The sequence below is a fragment of the Physella acuta genome, unplaced genomic scaffold (genome assembly GCF_028476545.2).
Source record: "Physella acuta isolate Inbredline_101_S28 unplaced genomic scaffold, ASM2847654v3 ptg001825l, whole genome shotgun sequence".
Taxonomy (NCBI): Eukaryota; Metazoa; Mollusca; class Gastropoda; family Physidae; genus Physella; species Physella acuta.
Genome location: NW_026733334.1, coordinates 26,753 through 47,474, shown reverse-complemented (window position 1 = coordinate 47,474; position 20,722 = coordinate 26,753). Strand labels below are relative to the sequence as shown.

The 20,722-nt window shown below is 31.1% G+C and overlaps 1 protein-coding gene across 5 annotated transcripts in view; it reads right to left on the bottom strand.

Moving 5' to 3' along the window:
- LOC131930696 (sodium bicarbonate cotransporter 3) overlaps window positions 1-20,722 on the bottom strand; it is a 62,213-nt gene that overhangs the window by 17,017 nt on the left and 24,474 nt on the right. For 2 of the 5 annotated variants that reach the window (XR_009384156.1, XM_059287280.1), the window contains exons 3-10: window positions 14,599-14,863; window positions 14,073-14,213; window positions 13,230-13,256; window positions 8,696-8,831; window positions 7,615-7,775; window positions 6,381-6,635; window positions 5,007-5,173; window positions 4,564-4,596 (exon numbers count right to left, since the gene is read on the bottom strand). Coding sequence is in view for 4 of the 5 variants with exons in the window: in XM_059287280.1 (XP_059143263.1) it covers window positions 4,564-4,596; window positions 5,007-5,173; window positions 6,381-6,635; window positions 7,615-7,775; window positions 8,696-8,831; window positions 13,230-13,256; window positions 14,073-14,213; window positions 14,599-14,707 (1,029 nt within the window). In the remaining variant the exon portion in view is untranslated. The remainder of the gene's footprint in view (window positions 1-4,563; window positions 4,597-5,006; window positions 5,174-6,380; window positions 6,636-7,614; window positions 7,776-8,695; window positions 8,832-13,229; window positions 13,257-14,072; window positions 14,214-14,598; window positions 14,864-20,722) is intronic. The other 3 variants (XM_059287283.1, XM_059287282.1, XM_059287281.1) reach the window with 3 other exon arrangements.

Sequence of the window (20,722 nt, the reverse complement as noted above, 5' to 3'; positions counted from 1 at the left end):
ACAAAAATTTTAATAGTTTTAAAATATTGCCCAAAGCTAATGAGAATGAGAGAACCAGAGTAAATATTAATATTTTGATTTTAAAGGTATGCTTAATAATATCAGTTTTTTAACTTTTCATACTTAAATGCTTGAATATAAAGAAAAAAAAGAATGATAGCATTTTACTAATATAAATCTGAACAGTAGTGAATATTTTAAATTGTTAAAAAAATTGATAATAATTTTTAAAGTTCTTCAAAAATATACACTTTTAAGTCAGTGAAAAAAAATAGATTACAGAAAGTAGGTATGTAATATTGTTCAGCAATGTTAGTAATAAATAATCTCATTTGTCCCAAATAATATATGTTAGTGAAAGAAAACATGAAAAGCTATAATAATAATAATATAAGATTCAGAACTTGAAAGTCTTTAAAAAGTGTACACCTGTTACTAATACCTTAAGTAATGATAATATTTTATATTTCACAGATTTTAATACAAGATGGATGATCATATGTGTGAAAACAACATAAGAATCCATGTAACACAACTAATTCAAGAGTTATCTGACATCATATTCTGAAAAAATATTCAACTGTTATAAAGGTTTAGATTGATATGTTTATATTAAAGCTAGGTTGTTAACAGGTTAGTAGTGACTAATCAATATATGTCTACAGCAATAAATATATTTTAACAACTAACAATATGATATTAAGAATATAATTTTAAATGAAAATGTAACCAAATAAAACAAAATATTTATAAATTAAAAATTTGTTTTACAAAAAATAAAAACAAAAAAAATGTAAATACTAGGTTTAAATTAGTTATAGTTTTTTAAATTCTATTTTTATCAACTCCTTGAGCAAAGAGCAAGTATTTCAGTTTCTAAAGCAATATAATCATATGATTTTGTCACAAGGAATTAAACAAAGTAATAAAAAAACAATAGTGAAATTGATTTACATTTTTTCTAGATGAAAAATTTAGTTACATGTAACAAAATCAATATGTACGGCTATTAACATGTTTGGCTCTAGTGGGCTATTTATTTACATGCATGTTTAAAAAAGCGTTTTTCTGCATGCTATAAAACTTCATTTTATTCATACAAGAGGCAGGTCCACTTTTGTTCTTTCAAAGTTTTGAAAACAAAAATTGATTTATCGTGCTGAGGATGTTTTTCACATAAAACATATTTGCAATATATAATTTTTTTAAATAGAATTGTTCATGCTGGTCAGAAAATCATTATTCAACCAATTAATTATTAAAAATCAGCATAGCATGGTTAAAAAAATTAGAAAAACTTAGAGCTCAATAAAGTGTTGCACTATTCAATTTTAGAAGTGAAAACTTAAAAATAAGCAATTAAATGTTAAGTTGGATGGCATAACTAAAGAGGTTATAAAACAAGTAAAACCATTTTATCAAATTAACACTGTTAACAAAGAACCAGTATGTTTTGTTAATTTAAATAAAAATGAAATTTGAAAATTATACAAAATGTATAAAGTTAGTGAAAAAATAATGTTTAGTGAAAAAGAATAAGTTTAAAAAAAAATTGTTTGGTTGAAATGAAACTTCTACCTAATAAAAACATTATATTGGATACAACAAATATGGCCAGGGATAGCAAATATTTAGCCATTACATGAATATAAATAGTACAATTAATACGTTTTTTTAGTGTAATGGGGAAAATAAATTCCATTACTTTTTAAAATGTATTTATATATGTAAAATGATAGCCTAGGTTGACATTTGCTTCTCTCATTACTTGTTTTATTCTCCAGTTAAAATTGCTGAGTGTTATTTAGCATAAAGTAAAAGAAATGCTAATTTAAAATTGTCTTAACTGGTGTATATATAAATATAAAAAAAAACCCCAGTATTTTTCTTTGCTTGTCATGTATTTTATGTATTTATTTTTTGGTATAATTTTATTCTGTTTTTGGCAAAAAATATTATAAGCTATGGCTATTCAAATAAAATGTGTTATTGCCAATAATATTTAGTGTCAAAGCTGCTAATTAAAAAAAAATGAAAATGGTTATTTGATGAAAACTTTTTAGGGTGTATGTGAATATTTTAATTTTGATTTGAAGTTAATATAAATATATTTGATAATGCAATATGATTAACAATAAAGCAATAGAATAAAAATAATTTATCAGGCATCTTACCTGAATCTGCTACAATAGATAAAAATGTCAGGAGAGTATATTAATGGTTGTACAAACTATTGAACAAATGCTGTTATGAAAAGTATCATGCCCTAAAGAGTATAAACATTAGATGCTAGTGCAAGACATTAACAAATATACTTCATGTTTACACGACTATCAAAAGGCATTCAAAATAATTTATTAAATAATTTTGTGTTGATTTAGAAAAACATAATAAAAATGGCAGGATAAATTCAAGAGAAGACAAGTTATTAAACTCTATCGAGTAAAACATTTTGAAATAATAATGATGAAATTGATATAAAGCTATTTTAATAAATGAATGTGCAGTACTGGTAAACTACACATAGAAAAAAGGAAACATGCAGAGGTACTAACTTTGTAAGACTAACTATAGTAAAGGAGGATATTTTCTAATGTTTAAATTAACAAGCTGGCAAAAAGTGACCTATTCACGTAATTATGTTGACACTTTTCAACCAGTAAAAATTGTAAACCCATACTGCAGTAACTAGTACATAAGAAATCTAAAACGTTACCAAATGTACAGATGATGTGATGTTTTTTTTTGTGTCAGTTATTGCTTTATATCATTAAGGATACCAAAAACATTTCTTCTTGGATTTGAACTATGTGAAGGTTGAAGTTGAATCTAAACATTAGGTAAATTAAAATCTGTGTTGTAAAATATTTAACTTTTTCAAATTTTAAGCAAATCAAGATGCCTCTTTAAAATATAAACAGATGTTAGTCACACATAATTGCAAAATATTTTAAAAACACAGTTTAAAGAAAAGAAGAATCTTAGCGGGCAAAAAGTAATTGGTTTGAAGGCAGATATCTATTTGTCTGCGACCACACACACAACACCATCTTGTTGTACTAACGTAGAGACTGAGACAAGAACAGAGATACTGTACTGAAGAGTGGAAACTCTGCCGCTCAAGTGAAAGCTGAAAATATCACCCAAGGTCGAGTAGTGGCTTTGTAAAAAAATAAAACTTTTTTCATTTCGCGAACAAAATAAACTTTAAAGTTTTTAAATAAAACTTGCATTTGTGGTGGTGTAATTTTCTTGTATTACTAGTTCAAAGTTTTATGAGAATTTTTAAGAAAATTAATTAAAATACATTTGTTTACAAAATCAATCTCAACCGAACTATACAGCAAAGTGCAGTTAAGCTTAAATTACTCCACATTAATTAATTACCCACCTGTTATCCACATCAAAGTCAAAAAAGGAGTGTAGGCATTAAGGGAAAAAGAAACAAACAATTGAAAGGAAATTAAAAAAGAAAACATGTATCATGAGAGAAAGAACCATAACAAATTGGGAGGAATTTGGAAAGTGGCAGCATGTTAATTAAGGAAAAATTTCATCAAAGGAAAGGAAACTTATGACATTTTTGTCATGGAGAATTATAGACAGTTAACAAATTTTTCAAATAAAATGTTTACAATAAAACATGGCTAAATTTAGAAAGAATGTTTTCACAGCATTTTTTTTTATTTTTAAAAGATGGCATTCTTTGGTGTCTGTTGATTATGTTTGAAATGATTGTTTGAGAAAAATGATAAAGTGGATTTGTAATGCAACATTTCATACATACGACCTGATCTCAGATTTCATTAATTATATGAGTATAATTATCAATGTTATACATTTTGTTTTATTTATTAGGAACAAAAATCAAATATTTTTCCTATCATTAGTAACAATATTAACCATGTGCTTTTATGTTTTAATTTATAATTGCAAATGTACTAGTTTTTTTTAAAATACACCTTTCTATACTAGCCATAAAGTAATAATTATGGTACTATGGTTATATTTACCTTGCATGTTACACTGCCTATTTTACAAAGTACTATTTCATATAACTTTTCAAATTCACTAAAATTTCATTTCTATTCCATCTTAAACATGCAATTCCAAATTTATGTTACATTTCTACGACACATAAACTCTGAACAGTCACTAAATTTCCCATACCATTATGTGAACAAAAATGGAAGTGTGGTGTAGCGTATGGTATATAACAAAACCAAGAATCATGCTTTTAAAACATTTTTTTTTCTTTACTTGTTTTATTTAAATTTTAAAATTTGTAACATGTGAAGTAGTTTTTTTCTATATACCAGTGATGATTATGCATGCTATACATTAGTCATTAGAGTTAACTTTTAAAGGTGAAAAAAATTAATATTTTAATAAATTTGGAGTAGGTATGCAAGATGACTGAGACTTAGTCACAAATTAAACTGTTTTAGATAGGAAACGCATTTATAAGAAAGTGCAGGATCTGTAAACGGATGATGGATATTAAAATAAAAGGAGTGTGGGCAGGTGAGAGGTATGGATGTTACAAAAAATACCTTATCTTACCCTCATTGATGGAATCTTTGGAAAACTGCGATCCTTAAAAGCATGCAATTCATCGTTAAATCTGATATTATTAGATTAGAATTACCACCCATTTATACAAATCACCACCTCTTTGGAGATAAATGTCTTTTAAAACAAAAGTAATCATGTTAATTTTATTTTTAAATTTTTCACGTCACTGGCTTAAAATGTATCGTCTTATTTGGATTATACGCAGTCTGGGATAATATAACAATAAAATATACAGATACAGAATACATGTTGGGATTTACTTTAAGCTTGACATTATATGTGCTACAAGAAGTAAATAAATGTTAGTTTAAAAGAGCTTCATGAACTAAACAAAAGTACTACCATTAAAACAGACTCTGCCTACACATTAAATTACCACAGTAATACAACAAATCAGTATCATTTTAAAAAGTTTACAGAAAAATCCTCACTTTATGAGAAGCTGTTTCAGACAACTCCCCAGTACTGGGTAGAGCGGTTGAGAAGGAGTTATTGACAGTTAACCCTTTCTCCAGTTTTTCATCATCAGTCCTGCTAATGCCTGGGTTTAGACCCTGCATGTTTGGTGTGCTCTTGGCCGCAGGAGATAAGTCATCACCTGAAGAGAGCCAATTTAACAGCAATGGTAAACTGTATTTTATGAGTTTATTTTAGCTGAACTAATTGTCAGTGTTCCCTTTATAAATGTATTTTTAAAAAAGTTATGAGCAAAACAATTTCAAACAATTAAAAATACTTTAAATTTGGAATTAAAATGTTTTGTTTGTTTTACTTATAATATACTTTTTGTACAAATTATGTTATTTTGAATTAATCAAAATAAAATCAGCTATTTTTAAACTTCTACACAAAAAAAAACAACAACAATAATTTAAGTAAATATCATAAGACATAAAATAATCACACCAAAAGCACCAAAGGTAAAACTCTATAAATTATTAAAATGGCTATTCATCTGTTCAGTAAGCAGTAATATCAATCTAACATCTTCCAATATACAGAAATGAATAACTGTTGTATGAAATGTATAGAAGTTTGATGAATCATGTAAAATTATGTGTACTTATACACCTTACCAAGAAATTTATGTTCAAGGTAAATTCATCTTTAAAAAAAATTTATATATTCCACACAGTTATCCTTAAATCTATATACTTAATTAGTTATAGTAAGTGCACTGCATTCTCTAGAAAATACAACTAAATGTAACTAATGTTAGGTAAATATGTCAAATTAGTTGAATAATTGTATGCTAAAACTTTTTCATTTAATTTAAACTAATTTTCAAAATAAAAATATGTTGAAATACAGGTTCTCTTTGAGTAAATAGATATAAAATAAACATTTCTGTTAAACAGAACGGTAAGTTTATCAGGAAAATTTGGATAATTTATTACTAATGTTAGATATAATTTATTACTAATGTTAGATTCTATATCAAATTCTGGTATTATAGTTTTGTTAGAAATTTAAAAATGTAAAAGAAAAGTGACAATTATTCTAAAATTTTTAACATTATTTTTACTTTTACTAGCTTATAAATTGGTCATGGTATGAGCTTAGAAGTTAAAATATTTAACCTGCTTTTTACAAGCATATTTTTAATCCCCTTAACAATATAGCCTAGCTGTTTACTTTATACGATAATATTTTACCATTTGAAAAAAAAATTGGTTTTGTTTTAAATTAATTTAATCAAACACTGAAGAATTGAAAGCACTCTTAAGATGAAAATTAGTAATTGGAATTGATAAAAAGGCCTACACCCAAGCCTCAAAATTTTAAATTATACTTGTTTCCCTTACTTGTGACATGCAGAGAGTTAACTCCCATACTTTGAACATTCTTATTACCCAATGACAAAAGAGTTTTTGGCTCAGAGTATTTTTTGCCAATGTCTGCCAGGGACCTGACAAAAGGAAGATGCATCCTACTTCCACCATCTTCTTTGCGCCTCTTCTCGTTCAGATGTTTGTGCCTACACAGAATAGTGTTTCGCACCTGGTCTCGTAGGTGCTCCTCCAGGAGTTTTGCAGCTATCATGTTGTCGAGAATGAGATCTGAGGGGGAAAACACAATACACATTTACTGGTACATATAGAAATAAATAATATTTTATAATGTATAGGTTTTTTAAATATTTATTTGTATATTTATAAAAAAAATTTACATCAAGACAATAAAATGAAAAAAAAAATGAAAACATTTTAAGAAAATATCACTTAAATCAATAAATCTCATTTATTAATGAAGAAAATATGAAAAATAGTCATAGGGAAAAACCTAACATAACTATGATATCAGTTAATTAACATTGGCTGAGATAGAACAGGATTTAAATACTTTTACCTATCAGCCTGTGAAAATAAAATTAACCTTGACTCCTATTTTGTTGAATTATTTAAAATTAAGTTTGCTATAGCAGTTAGTGCTCAATCTATGATCTGATGTTACTGTAACCTAAAGGGCTACAACTACTTTACCATATTACTGCAGCTATAATCTAAGATCACAACGGGATGCTGTGGTCTAGCGGTAGAGAGCTAGAGTTTCAAGTTCGAGTCCTAGCTCAAGTCAGAAGAACGTCCCTGAATCCACCTTGCTATGATGGGTACCTAACTCATGTTAGGTTAACATAGGCGGCTGGGCATTGTGCTGATCACGCTATCCCTTCATATACCAAGGTCTTACACTGCTTGCCAATCTTAATGCAAACAATAACACCTCTATCTACCCATACTCACAAAGGCATGGAGTGGTCTAGAGGTAGAGAGCTAGACTATTAACCCGTAACTCTCAAGTTTGAATCCGGGTACAAAAAACTAGACCATCCGAGTCCACCCAGCTCTGTTGGGTACCTAACTCACAATAGGGTAAGTAAAGGCGGCTGGGCATAGTTCTGACCACACTATCCCTTCATATACCGAGGTCACCGAATCAAGTGAGCTCTACTTCTTTTGCCCCGTAGACTGTCAGGTTTGAAAGGGAACTTTACTACCTATAATCACACATTACTATAGTCCAAAAGTCTAAACCTACCTGCAATCTGCTCCATAGAGTTGGCCTCCAGCTCAAGCATGCACGTCCCCTGGAGTAAACTACACCTGAGCTCAAACAGAGAATGGAGAGACAGAGTGGCCACGTGAGGCTTGGACCATCTTTCACCACCTTCTTCTACATCTTCCTCAAACTTGATCCACCTGAAAAAAATAAAGCCACATGTAAATAACTTGACGACAACCAGTGTAATTTATTAAAAATAGAACTTGATGTCTTTGAGAATGAAGTAAAACTTTAAAACTGGTTTAGTATTTCTGCATTATTCAAACCAGAATCAACCAAACAATTAAACTATTTTTGTGTGTGATTATGTGCCTTTCATGGTAGAGCCTACAACTGCTAACCCATATACTTTGTGTTCAGATTCTAGAGTCAGTAGGACATCTATGAATATGCACATCTCTGATGGGTAACTGACTCTCGTTAACGAAATGGGTACCTGACCCTCGTTAAAGAAAGTTAAGCTGTCTGGTTATAGAGCTGACAACACTATTCCCTACAGCATAGTGACAGAAACAGGTGAGCTCTCAGGTTCAAAAGAATAACTTTACTTCTATCATAATAACTTTTACTTAACACTATTGACATCAGATCTCATATACACTGCACAGGCACTGAAGAGGAGTTATGTAAACTCTTATAGGTAACTTATGTCCATGGGGGAAATGGGCTAAATGAACTAACCATACATTGCTAAAACCTCAGCTATAAACTTTGCTTCATTAAAAGATCCCTATGACTTTGAATTAATACAAACTCACATTGATTTTGTTCATCAAAAGGAAAACAACAGCACTGGAACCAGTGGCGCCACTAGATCATGTGTCACTGGATAGAAATAAGAGTGTCACCCCACCCCCTCCAACAATTTTGCAATTTTCGGTTTGGTGTCACCCCCTGCCATACTATTTTGTTATTTATACTGCATAAAACTTTAAATTATTAATAAATTTTACAATTTTCAAATTGGTGTCACCCTTAAAACTAGTGTGGACCCCACTCCCCTGCCCCAGTTTTGTGACACCAATGCCAGGAATCACTGAAGAAAAGAATATCCAACCTGGCAGTTTCCTTCCACTCCATCTCATCCCCTGAAGGAAAAAGCTCAGCCATCTCACAGAAGATGTCATGGGTCCTGTGATCTTCATCCTCTTCCTCCCCAAGCAGGAACTGAACTCTCTGAGACGGAGGAGCAGCTGCAATGTAACACAAACACCAAATAAGTAATCCATGCATGTTTCTGGTAACATCTCTATTTAAAAAAAAAAACAATCCTCATCCATACAAAGGTAGAAGACTTAAAATTTACTTTAAAAAAAATATACTTGATTTAATCACTCGTTCCCCAGCTTGTCAATTATACTTTACCTGAGCTGCATAAGAGCTAATATGTTTGAAGTTTAACACTGATATGTGTAACAAGTGTAAATAAAATTTAATTATTTATTTATTAAAATAAATTAATTGTTAATTTAAATTTAGGTATGCCTTACATCAGATATTAGAAAAAATTTAGTGTATAATATTTCAAAAGCGTGATTTTAAAATCGTATTGTAAATTTTTTTAGAATAAAATGTTTTGGCATTTTAAATCAAATGGATTCATCCATATTTGATACTTATGTCAGTCATCATCAAGGTTAAAACACAATTATAAATAGTACATGAATACCAGGCAGCGTCATATAGCCTAATAGTGGAGGGGGGTGGGCACAAACATATCAACTTTTTTTATGAAAAACGTTTGAAAACATTTTGATCTTTTAAACAACGATTTCTCAACATTTAAATGATAACATTGAAAACTTAAGGAGCAAACACATTTGCGAACAAGAAGGATTGTTTGTTTCTTACATTCATACTTCTTTTTTTTTTTTGTTATCATAAACAAAGTTGATTACTGAGTGAGATTAACTATGTCGATCATGCTAAGCGATTAAATTCTATATACTGGATATGAAGACCTTTATGACAACATAATGAAAGGATACATAAACTAATAGAAAACAAAAAATTTGCTTTTGTGAAGTACATACACAAATCTGAGAGAAGATTTAGTTTTAGAAAACTAAAAAAAATCTTTGATGTTATATTCTAATGAAGTAAATTAATAAATGCTTTACAGATGAATACACAACCTTGCAGATTGCAGTATTTACTTTCAGCTATAAACAATAAATTATAATGACATTGTAACCTGTTAATAAACATATAATTATCAAATTGATTATTGTGAGCAAAAAAAAATAAAAGTACGTTGGAGATTGTATATGAGTGAAACACAACAGAAAAATAATAAAAGTAATAAGACAATAGTAAATTATTAAAAGTCTTTCTAAATGTGTGTAGAGATACAGATTTTAAAATAAATTGAACAGAACAGCAATTTGCTGATTGCGCAAAATATATTTGCTCTGTAAACTTTCACATTGATAGGGTCATGTCACGGTGACCAAGTTAATCAGGATTAACAAGGTAAACCTAGGCCTCAGGGCTAAAGCAAAGTGCTTTTGATCTTTCAATCACAAAAGTTTTTATTGTGGAGTTTTTAGATTATATTATTTTTTTCTCCATGGCTGATCTTCTCAGAGCTGTAGCAAAATAGTCCTACATTCGTTTCCTAAACCACAAAAATCTATTTCAACAATTTACGCAATCAAGTGTCACATTTTCTTGTACAGTTATCTCATTCTGCTCCTGGTGAGATGGATTCTGCTTAAAACTAATCCAGAGATAGAAATAATGAATAAAAATTAGAAAACTTCAGGATTACAACTAAATTTGCTCAACACATCTGGATTCTGTATTGCTAAGTGTTCTATAGACATAGTTTTAAAACATAATAAGAGTAGTAGCAAACAAAAATATTTTATAGCAGGTTTGTTAATAAATTAAAATATTTTTTTGGTAACAATATTGCCTTTTCCAAACTCAATTGTTTTCTTAAAGAATAAAAAAAAAATTAGCATGAATTAATCATGAATTAATGGAAATTGAATTTTTTTTATAAAACAGTTGTTGATTGCACTAGATGTAAAATGATTTTATAATATGCAATATTCAACACCAATCTCATCTTTTTTTATGCAGTAGCTTTAAAAACAGATTTTAGAAATTTAATTTATAACACAGTTTAATAAAATGCAGGGTCTCTGAATTATGGCTAACGTTCAAATATTTACCATGAAAATAGATCAATATTTTCAACTTTGAATTGTAAATAATATTACTGGCTTTCAAAAGGTTAATGCATTGAATTACCACAACCCAAAACAGTGTATCTTTAAAACTAGTTTATTTTCTAGATAGATGTATTTTTAAAATTATTCATTTAATTTTGAAATGTTAATACTTTTTTTTTATATGCCATAGAATAAATGGTCATTAGGCATATAACAAAACAGAATAATTATTCAGTTGTATAATACACCAAAAAGACAATGCAAAATGTTGATAAGCTCTGAGCAAGAGAGAACATGATATGACTAGACCTAGGACAACAGAACAAGGAACACAATATGCTGTGGCAAAATACCAGTTGTTTTTCTTCTTTTCCTAACTGAAACAACGAGATGTAGATAAAGGAGAAAATCAAGTTTTTTTTTTAAAAACAGAAACAAAATAAAAAATAACATCATACAGATCTATTTGGAAACTAAAATGAAATTTCTTCTAAATAAATTTAGGAACAATTCTATTGAGACAGATCTAACACAAATTTAGGCTCAATGCTGGATAGATGCAGTTACATAAAAATAAAGGAGATATACAGTTGCTTAGAAGTAAATATGACCATTGCTATAAAACTAAGATTTAAAATATAGACTAACATTTTAATGAAACAAAACAGACTGGCTACATTCTGACCTTTTAAAACAAAAATAAACTTAACAATTTAAATGCATTCATTGTATACATTAACACTAAATTAAATACATAACTAAAACTCATAGGAGCTATATCTTAAACAAGGTTAGAATAAACTAATAAAATGAGTATAGATGTTATAGTATTGAAATAGTGGCAACTATTTTGTCATGACGACACCATGACAACAATGGAAGATAGGAAGATGAGATAACAACACTAGAACAAGTATGAATGCTAGTGACAAAGACAAGTACCTTTTCCTTTATTGACTGCATTGAAGTAAGACAAGTCAAGAAAATAAACATCAACCAATAAAACATATATGCAAAACATAAGTAAAAAAAAAACACTTATGTTTGACATGTGGCATTAGGAAAAATGTAAGGAATGATGAAAACAAAACTTAAGTTCTAAATTAGGAGAATCTGGCTCAAAATAAAGTTGAATGTAAATTTGTCATTGCAAGTTATAAAAGATAGAATATTGATTAAGGTTAATTTTAAGAAAACTTTAGAACTGCATGCTATCACTATTGTTTAGTTTGGCTAAAGGATTTTCACTATTTTCATCAGCCATTGCTAAGTTATGTGAAGTTTAACAAAGGAACACAATCTGACATTGTCTAACATTCATGTAGTCAAAAGGGATTGTACATACTTTGATATTTAAACAAAAATCTTTATGACAGTTTTAGAACATAAAAACCAATCAAAGACTTATTTAAATCACAAGTAATTAGTTCCATATGACTGATAGTTTTTATTTAAATGTAAACCTGTTTGTGGCACTTTGCATTCAACATTTATATGCTATAGTATTACTAGAGAGTGTATTATTTGAAAAACTTGAAAAATCGTAATGCTATATTTAAAACAGATGTTTTTATCTGCCACATTATAAAAGCATGACATGAGAAATGAACAAAACAAAATAGCTTCAAATTAGAGAGATGCACTCAGGTCAAACAAGTGAAAAAAAAAACAACCACAATCACACAGACAAGCTAAATTCTAATGTCAAAGATGTGCAACAAAGTTTCTAATCCAAAAGAAAATCAATTACAATTATTTTAAAATTTGACAATTATCTTCAGACTCCACACTCCAATTATAAAATGTTCCCAAGAATTTTGACTGGTAGAAAATATTTATAATTTAATAACATATATTTATAAAAATAATCTGCAATGTAATTGATTTTGTTCTTTTAACTGACAGCTGTTCCCATATTCATTTATTTTTTAAAGATCTGATAAAAGTTTTTCAAAAATGAAAAAATAATAATTTCCAAACAATTCTTTTTCATGTGTTACGAAATGCGCCCAAATATAGAAAATCTTTAATTATGTCTAGAACCAGCAGTAAAACAGAATTTCACAAAAGTTTTAAAATCACACCTCATGCCTAATCTAAATATTTCATCTCAAACCAGTTAAAAAGTTGGGGCTGATCAAGTGATTAATCATTAGTAAACTTTAATTTCTATAAAATTATACATTTTTGTAGCTTAAGCTTTATATTATATTTTCAAAATAAACCTTCATTTCAGAAAAAAATATCTTAAATAATGAAATATTAAATTATAAGCTTCTGCAATTTCTTCTTAATATTTTGAAAACTTTAATAGATGATAAAGTGAGAAGAAGTTTAATTAAGAAGTTGAATTCATTTATTTTTTTTAGGTGGTAAATTTTTGTTTACTTTGTGCTTCAACAAGAACATTACCTCCTTCAACTTCTCCCTTGCCTGGGCCTTCAAAAGAGGTGGGGAGTGAGAGCAATATGGGTTAATTAAAAAACTGGATGATTGATGGAAAGATGAGCTTTGGCATGATGTAAGTCTACAGTTCTAACCTGGGTGGGTTCAGGTTTGTAAAATGTAAAAAAATAATAACATAATTGTAAAAGGAATTTTTTATAAAAAAAAAAGAGAAAGTTTTAACAAGTGTGCGTTCAGGTTTGTAAAGTGTAAAAAATAAAATAAAAAAATAATATAATTGTAAGAGCAATTTGTAAAAAAAAAACTTTAACACGAGTGCGATTAGGTTTGTACAATGTAAAAAGAAAAAATAATGTTGCGTAACTGTGAGACCAGTTTGTTTAAAAAACTGTTTTATCAGATTTATAAAAGTAAAAGAAATATTCTTTAATGTGATAAACATGTGTTTCAACTCTAATCAGAGGCATAAATCAAAGTAAAAGTGTGCCTTCAGAACAGGCTGAAAGATGTCATTGTTATATAAACTTCTTAAACATTTATTTTATGTTAATTAAACAGTACTTGGCTTTTTAAATTTGTAAATGCTAAAGGGAAATAACTAATTATAAAAAAATTATTTCACTCATATAATATCTTAGTCGGTAGAACATCATAGTGTAATTGCTATGTATAATATTGTTTGAATAAGGTAATTAAAAAAATATTGATACAAAAGGCTTCATTGTTGTTGTAATAAATTTCATACAGCAAGAGAATGTGTACTAGTGCATGCAAAGTGATAACAGGCTTATCCTGAATTTAAAAAAAATGCCAAATAGGTATTGTAAATAAGAAAAAATAATTATATACCTTCTGAAAATTGCTGTTGATTGTTTTGAGTGCGAGAAGAGTCGTTATTATCCTTACGATGCTTGTGTCTGCGATGTCTGTGCCTCCGTTCTTGGCGTGGGAGATGAAGTCCAATATAGACAGTGTCTTGTTTGCGATGATCTATCCAATAGATTAATGTTTTTGCATTATCACTATTGTTATAACTAACTATGTTAACTCTACTGTCTTCATGTTTTAAGACAAAATAATATTGGTGATTATTTAATTTAGTAAAATATTTAAACTAAACTTTCAACATAATTGAATTAAAATTAAATTTTAAATATCATAACAATAATCTGTATAATGTCCCTGAGTCCACCTTGCTCTGATGAGTACCTAGCTCATGTTAGGGAAAGTTTAGGTGGCTGAGAATAGTGCTGATCACTCTATCTCTTCATATGCCAAAGTTCAAGAAACAGGTGAACTCTACTTCACTTGCCCCATAGACTACAAGGTTTGAAAAGAGAACTTAACTACTACTACTAAACAGTGGTTTACTTACCTTGGATATCTGCTATACTCGGAGCATGAAATGAAGCATACGACCCATGATCCCTGACTGGCATCCCGGGATCCATTCTGGAGGGGTCTGGTGACAGTGGACTGCTCATAGTTTCAGTGTCCTTTAGTGATGTGAAGTGTGAGTAAAACTGTGGGTTATTTCCCTTGTGCTGTGATAGAAATGGTGACTGGTCTCTGTTGTGCTTGATCTCAAGCTACATCAAACATCTTATGGTGTCTTGGCCAATGGATTGTGTCAATGGAAACTGGTAGAAAAGACAACAAAACATAGAAGTCAGCACAACGGAGAAATAGTTTTAGATTTACTTCAACCTTTTTTTTTATAGGGATGGAGTGGCCTGGCAGTAGAGAGCTAGACTAATAACATATAAGTCTTGAGTTCAAATCCGGGTTCAAATCAGTCCACCCAACTCTGATGGGTACCTAACTCATGTTAGGGAAAGTAAAGGCGGCTAGGCATAGTGCTGACCACACTATCCCTTCATATGACAAGGTCACAGAAACAGGTAAATTAACTTGCCCCTTAGACCATCAGGTTTGGAAAGGGAACTTTACTTTTACAGACTGCTAACCCAAAAGTCGCAAGTTCAGTTCCTGTACGACGTACCTGAGTCCACCCAGCTCTGATAGGTACCTGACTCAAGGTGGCTGGGCATAGTGCTGACCACAATATTACCTTGAATGCCCAAGTCATTGAAAGGGATGAACTCTACTTCATCTGCCCAATGTATCTTGGGCACGAATGGGCAAAGATGATGATTTCATAACTTGATGTTCTCTACTATGTTTTCTAAATTGCATTTAATATATATGTGGTAAGCTTATATCTAATGTTTATGTCCATTAATTACATCATAAAAACCTTGTTCATTTAAATGTGAAATCATCTAAGCATAATCATATCTATTTATGAAGCACTTATAAAGACAAGTGAAGATATCTTAAACATAAAAAGGTTATACAGAAAAATATAAATAATTTCATAATAAATTTTAAAAATAAATCCTACAGACGAAATCCTGATTTAGCAGTACTACAGTATTGTGTTGGTTAAAAGCTTTTAATATTTATACACATTTATACTATCTGACCTAATTCTTGTTTGAAAAGAGATAAAAGCAATGGAAAATTTCCCTTCAAAGTACTGAGAAAATGAAGTAGATCTCTATTCTATTGTATTATGTTCTATTGTATTGCATTGTATTGTATTGTATTGTATTGTATTGTATTGTATTGTATTGTATTATGTTCTATTGTATTGTATTGTATTGTATTGTATTGTATTGTATTGTATTGTATTGTATTGTATTGTATTGTATTGTATTGTATTGTATTGTATTGTATTGTATTGTATTGTATTGTGTTCTATTGTATTGTATTGTATTGTATTGTATTGTATTGTATTGTATTGTATTGTATTGTATTGTATTGTATTGTATTGTATTGTATTGTGTTCTATTGTATTGTATTGTATTGTATTGTATTGTATTGTATTGTATTGTATTGTATTGTATTGTATTGTATTGTATTGTATTGTATTGTATTGTATTGTATTGTATTGTATTCTATTCTATTCTATTCTATTCAAGTGTAGATCTCTGTTCTATTTTATTATGTTCTACAAAAATGTAAATGTGTGGTATCTTAATCAGTCAATCAAAATTAACAGTCTTTAAAAAAGCTAAAAAGTTACAAATGTATCCAGAACGAGACAGAGGAGGATTACATTCCAGTCAGCATTTTTCCCTATAAAAACATGTCTAGCCCTTTCACCCTAGGGCGTCTAGCCCTTTCAACCTGGGGCGCCGTGGCACAGTCCCCCCCCCCCCCCCCCGGGAAAACTGAATAAAACTAAACAATAGAAATCCAACGTCCTGAAATAGAAACACCCAGCGGTAGCGCTGCATTGATGTGGAGAAATGTAATCGATGGAGAAACGATTTCAAATGTTGGTTTTTAAAGATTTCAACTGCAGGTTTTTAAAGATTCCAACTGCAGGTTTTTAAATACCGAAATACCGACAGCCCACTTCTTTTTCACCCCAAGCCCCCCCCCCCCTCCTCCATGCGATCACATCCGATTGATAGACCGGGATAATTTCATATCTCGGCTTTTTAAATGTCGACCCGCAGTAGTTTTTTTTTTTTTTAAATTCCTATATTTGTCCTATAGGCTACAACTTAAAAAAAAAATATGGCTGAGAACTATTTTTTTTTCCAAATATAAATTTCTTAAGACGGGGACACAACTCGTTGATATATCGAGATGCGGGTCTGTAATCGGTGAAGTTAACAACAACAACAACTAACAGAGACCAATACATGCTATAGAGTGAGGTATTAAACCTGTAGTATTATGAATGGAAGTCGTAAGACTATATGTTTTGAGTAGATGTCATACGCAGTTCTTATTGGTGGGCATTTGTTAATGACGTCGTAGTAGTGTTTTGAGTAGAAGCCATTTGTAAAGGCCGTCGTAGGTCTATCAGTCGTGCATATATTTTTTGCTTTGAGTAAGCATTTTAAAAAGTAATGTGAGTACGCATGCCAAAGACGCCTCTCTTTAAGTACGCATGTAATAAACGTCGTCAAGGTGTCGTAGATTAGCGTCCCATTGAAAAAACAAAAAAACAAACGCCAAACGTTTCAGTACACAACTAATCTAGTAATTTCATTACACGTTTTTATAGAAATATCAACACAAGACAAATCTGTTGCAGCTATTGTTAATTTAAAAAGATACAGCGTTTACAACTAAAAAAAACGATAGTCCGGAGATATAACGACAAAAAATACGACAGATACAACTAGCTATTATAAGCTTGTTATTTAGCAATGAAAATTCGCCGTATGTTGTGTAATTTATATCAAACTACCAAACACTAAATAAAATACTTAAAAAAAAACTTTTTAAAAAACCACGTTTTTCTTGTGGACTAAAAAGTAGAAAATAACTATTTACATACATTTGATGACAAAAAACGTGGGTACGTTCACTATCAAATTTCCCGACCCATCTGCCCGACCCACGTTTTTTGTCATCAAATGTATGTAAATAGTTATTTTCTACTTTTTAGTCCACAAGAAAAACGTGGTTTTTTAAAAAGTTTTTTTTAAGTATTTTATTTTCTCCTTTTTAGTCCGTTGCTACACATGAAAAACGTGGTTTTTAAAAAGTTTTTTATATAGTTTATTTTCTACTTTATCTAATCACTTGATTAAGTATGACTTGACTAAGTGTTTTTAAATACACGGACTAAAAAAATCTTGAGCGACCGATACGCTTTAAACAGAGAAAGGGTGTCATTTACGTTGCTGGCGTGGAGATCTACTCACGAATCACGTGATCAAATCTCCCATAAACAAACAAATAAACGCGAAGCTGAGTTAAGGAAAAACGTGTTTATGTGTATTTTAGCATGCCCAGCGTACCAACCGTGTCACCGTTAACAATGTGTTACCGTGTCCGTTCTCCTTTTTAGTCCGTTGCTACACATAAAAAACGTGGTTTTTTAAAAAGTTATTTTTAAGTATTTTATTTTCTCCTTTTTAGTCCGTTGCTACACATGAAAAACGTGGTTTTTAAAAAAGTGTTTATAAATACACGGACTAAAAATCTTGAGCGACCAGGATTCGAACCTGGGTTGTCGCGGCCACAACGCGAAGTACTAACCACTATACGATCACGGCCAGCGCGCTCACATCGATTGGGGCCGAAGTAACTGTGTCAATAGGACTGCAGTCTTGTCGGTATCTTTAGAAATCATGTCCTCAATTTTATGGTCCTTGGGGCGTAATTAAATTAAGCTAATTACGGTCACTAATTGCTAGTTTTTATGATTGCATCTGAAATTGTTAGGCGAAAGTAGCATGCATGCCAAATTTCAGGTCTCTAGAGCAATCAGAAGTGGGCTAATTTTCGATGTCAATTTTAACAACAAACATCCAAACAAACAAACGCGAAGCTGAGTTAAGAAAAACGTTTTAAAAAACAAACATTTACCACATACCTCTGCTTTTTCTGAAGCCTTAAACTAATAACTTTTACTTCTATAGCTGACTATCAACGTCCGTAACTAACAAAAATGACCATCTCTACACTCCCCCCCCCCCCTTTCCCTGAAAAAAAAACCCAGCATGTTCTCAAGAATGACAACCTTATCGTTTTCAAATATTTTCAGGTCAACGTTCACGTGTATAGGGGACCAGGGAACGAAGCCATGCCGGGGAGATTGGAGCACACGCACTAGGTATGGGAGTGGGGACATGATTAACGATAGGACCACAGGTACAAGGGAATGGAGGCCGTGATCAACTATAAGGTGTTGGTGTGTATGAGGAGAAAGGCCATATGAGATGGGTAACTTACTTGTCCGGGGATATTTCACAAGATTACTGCCACGGTAGGGAAAAAAAAACATGTTGGTATCTATATATATAATTCTCTTCTTCGAGCCGTTAGAAAACAAGCTGCAAACGCTCTCCCTACCTCCCCACCCCTACATGGTTTTAGTGAGCTGTGTTCACTCTAAATGTTTACAAGCAGAGCCAACGATTTTAAACGTAGGGGGGGGGGGGGGGGGAGAGGAGGGGGGGAGGGAAGGAAGGAGGGGGGGGGGGTTATGGTCCTTATCGAGCTACTTATAGTGTTTTAAAGAAATATTTTCAGTGTCAGCGTTGGTACTGTCGAATTCACAAATTATGAATTATTGAAAATTAGAAACAACTAAATAGCGGCGTATGTTATGCCGCGGGCCGGCTCGTTTTAAATAAAAAATATTTTTTGTGCATTGTCAAATCAAGGTTTCCTGAGCAACCCGCGTACATCTGACCAACCCAATATGTATTTGTACACCTAATCAACTCCCGTGTGTCTAGCCAAACCACGTGTATTTGATCAACCCGAATGTACCTGGACAAATCACATGTATCTGGCTAACTGAAGTGTACATGAACAAAGCACATGTATCTGACCAGCCCAAGTGTACCTAAACAAATCACTTGTATATGACCAACTCAAGTGTACATGAACAAAGCACATGTATCTGGCCATCTTAAATGTATCTGGACAAATCACATGTAGCTGGCAAACTTAAGTGTACCTGGACAAATCACATGTACCTGGACAACTCAAGTGAACCTGGACAAAACACATGTACCTGGCCAACTCAAATGTACCTGGACAAATCACATGTATTTGGTCAACTCAATTGTACCTGGACAAATCACATGTACCTGACCAACTCGTGTTTACCTGGCGAATTAATGTGTACTTGGCCAAACCAGGTGCAACCGGCAAATTAACATGTACCGGGCCAACCCACTAGTACCTGGCCAACCAATGTGTGCATGGCCTACTAACGTGTACCTGGCCAAACTAGGTGTAACTAGCAAAACGACATGTACCTGGCCAAATTACGTATACTTGGCCAACACACGTGTAACAGGCCAAACCACGTGTAACTGGTGAACATTGCCATACCTGACTAACCAAAGATAATACTCGTACACCCAACAGACTGACCATCAAATTCACGACAACTTCTTTTCTTTAAAGAACATCTATCCACAAGAAATCACATACTAAACTAATATAACAGCAATCGGTACATTCCATACTACACTGTCGTCATTCTTTCACTACACTATCCGTCCCTTACAGAACACTGAGTATTTTTGTCACTACATGATCGTACGCTGTGTGCCTCTCGGCCTATGTAGTCTACTACAATACAGAATCTTAAACCTTATGAATGGGAGGCTTGAGAACTTGTAAAATAAACTGGGAATATCCAATGAAACAAAGGAAGTAGTTGTGAAAATAGCTTATACTCTTTGCTAGAGTGTTTTAAAATAACATTGAGATACTTGTTCTAATCGTAGTATACACGGAATGAAACTAGAACGTAATTTTTTTCCTTTCTAAAATGTTATGTATTCTAGCTGTTTGTATAGGCTCACTAAATACAATACTAACGAAGGCGCCAAAATAAGATACATCTTTTTTCCATCGGAAAACTCTCGTGTAGGCTACATATCTTAAAATATGAGTAATGTTACACTTTATATGTGTATTTGTTTAATTACGTAGGCCTTAAAACATTA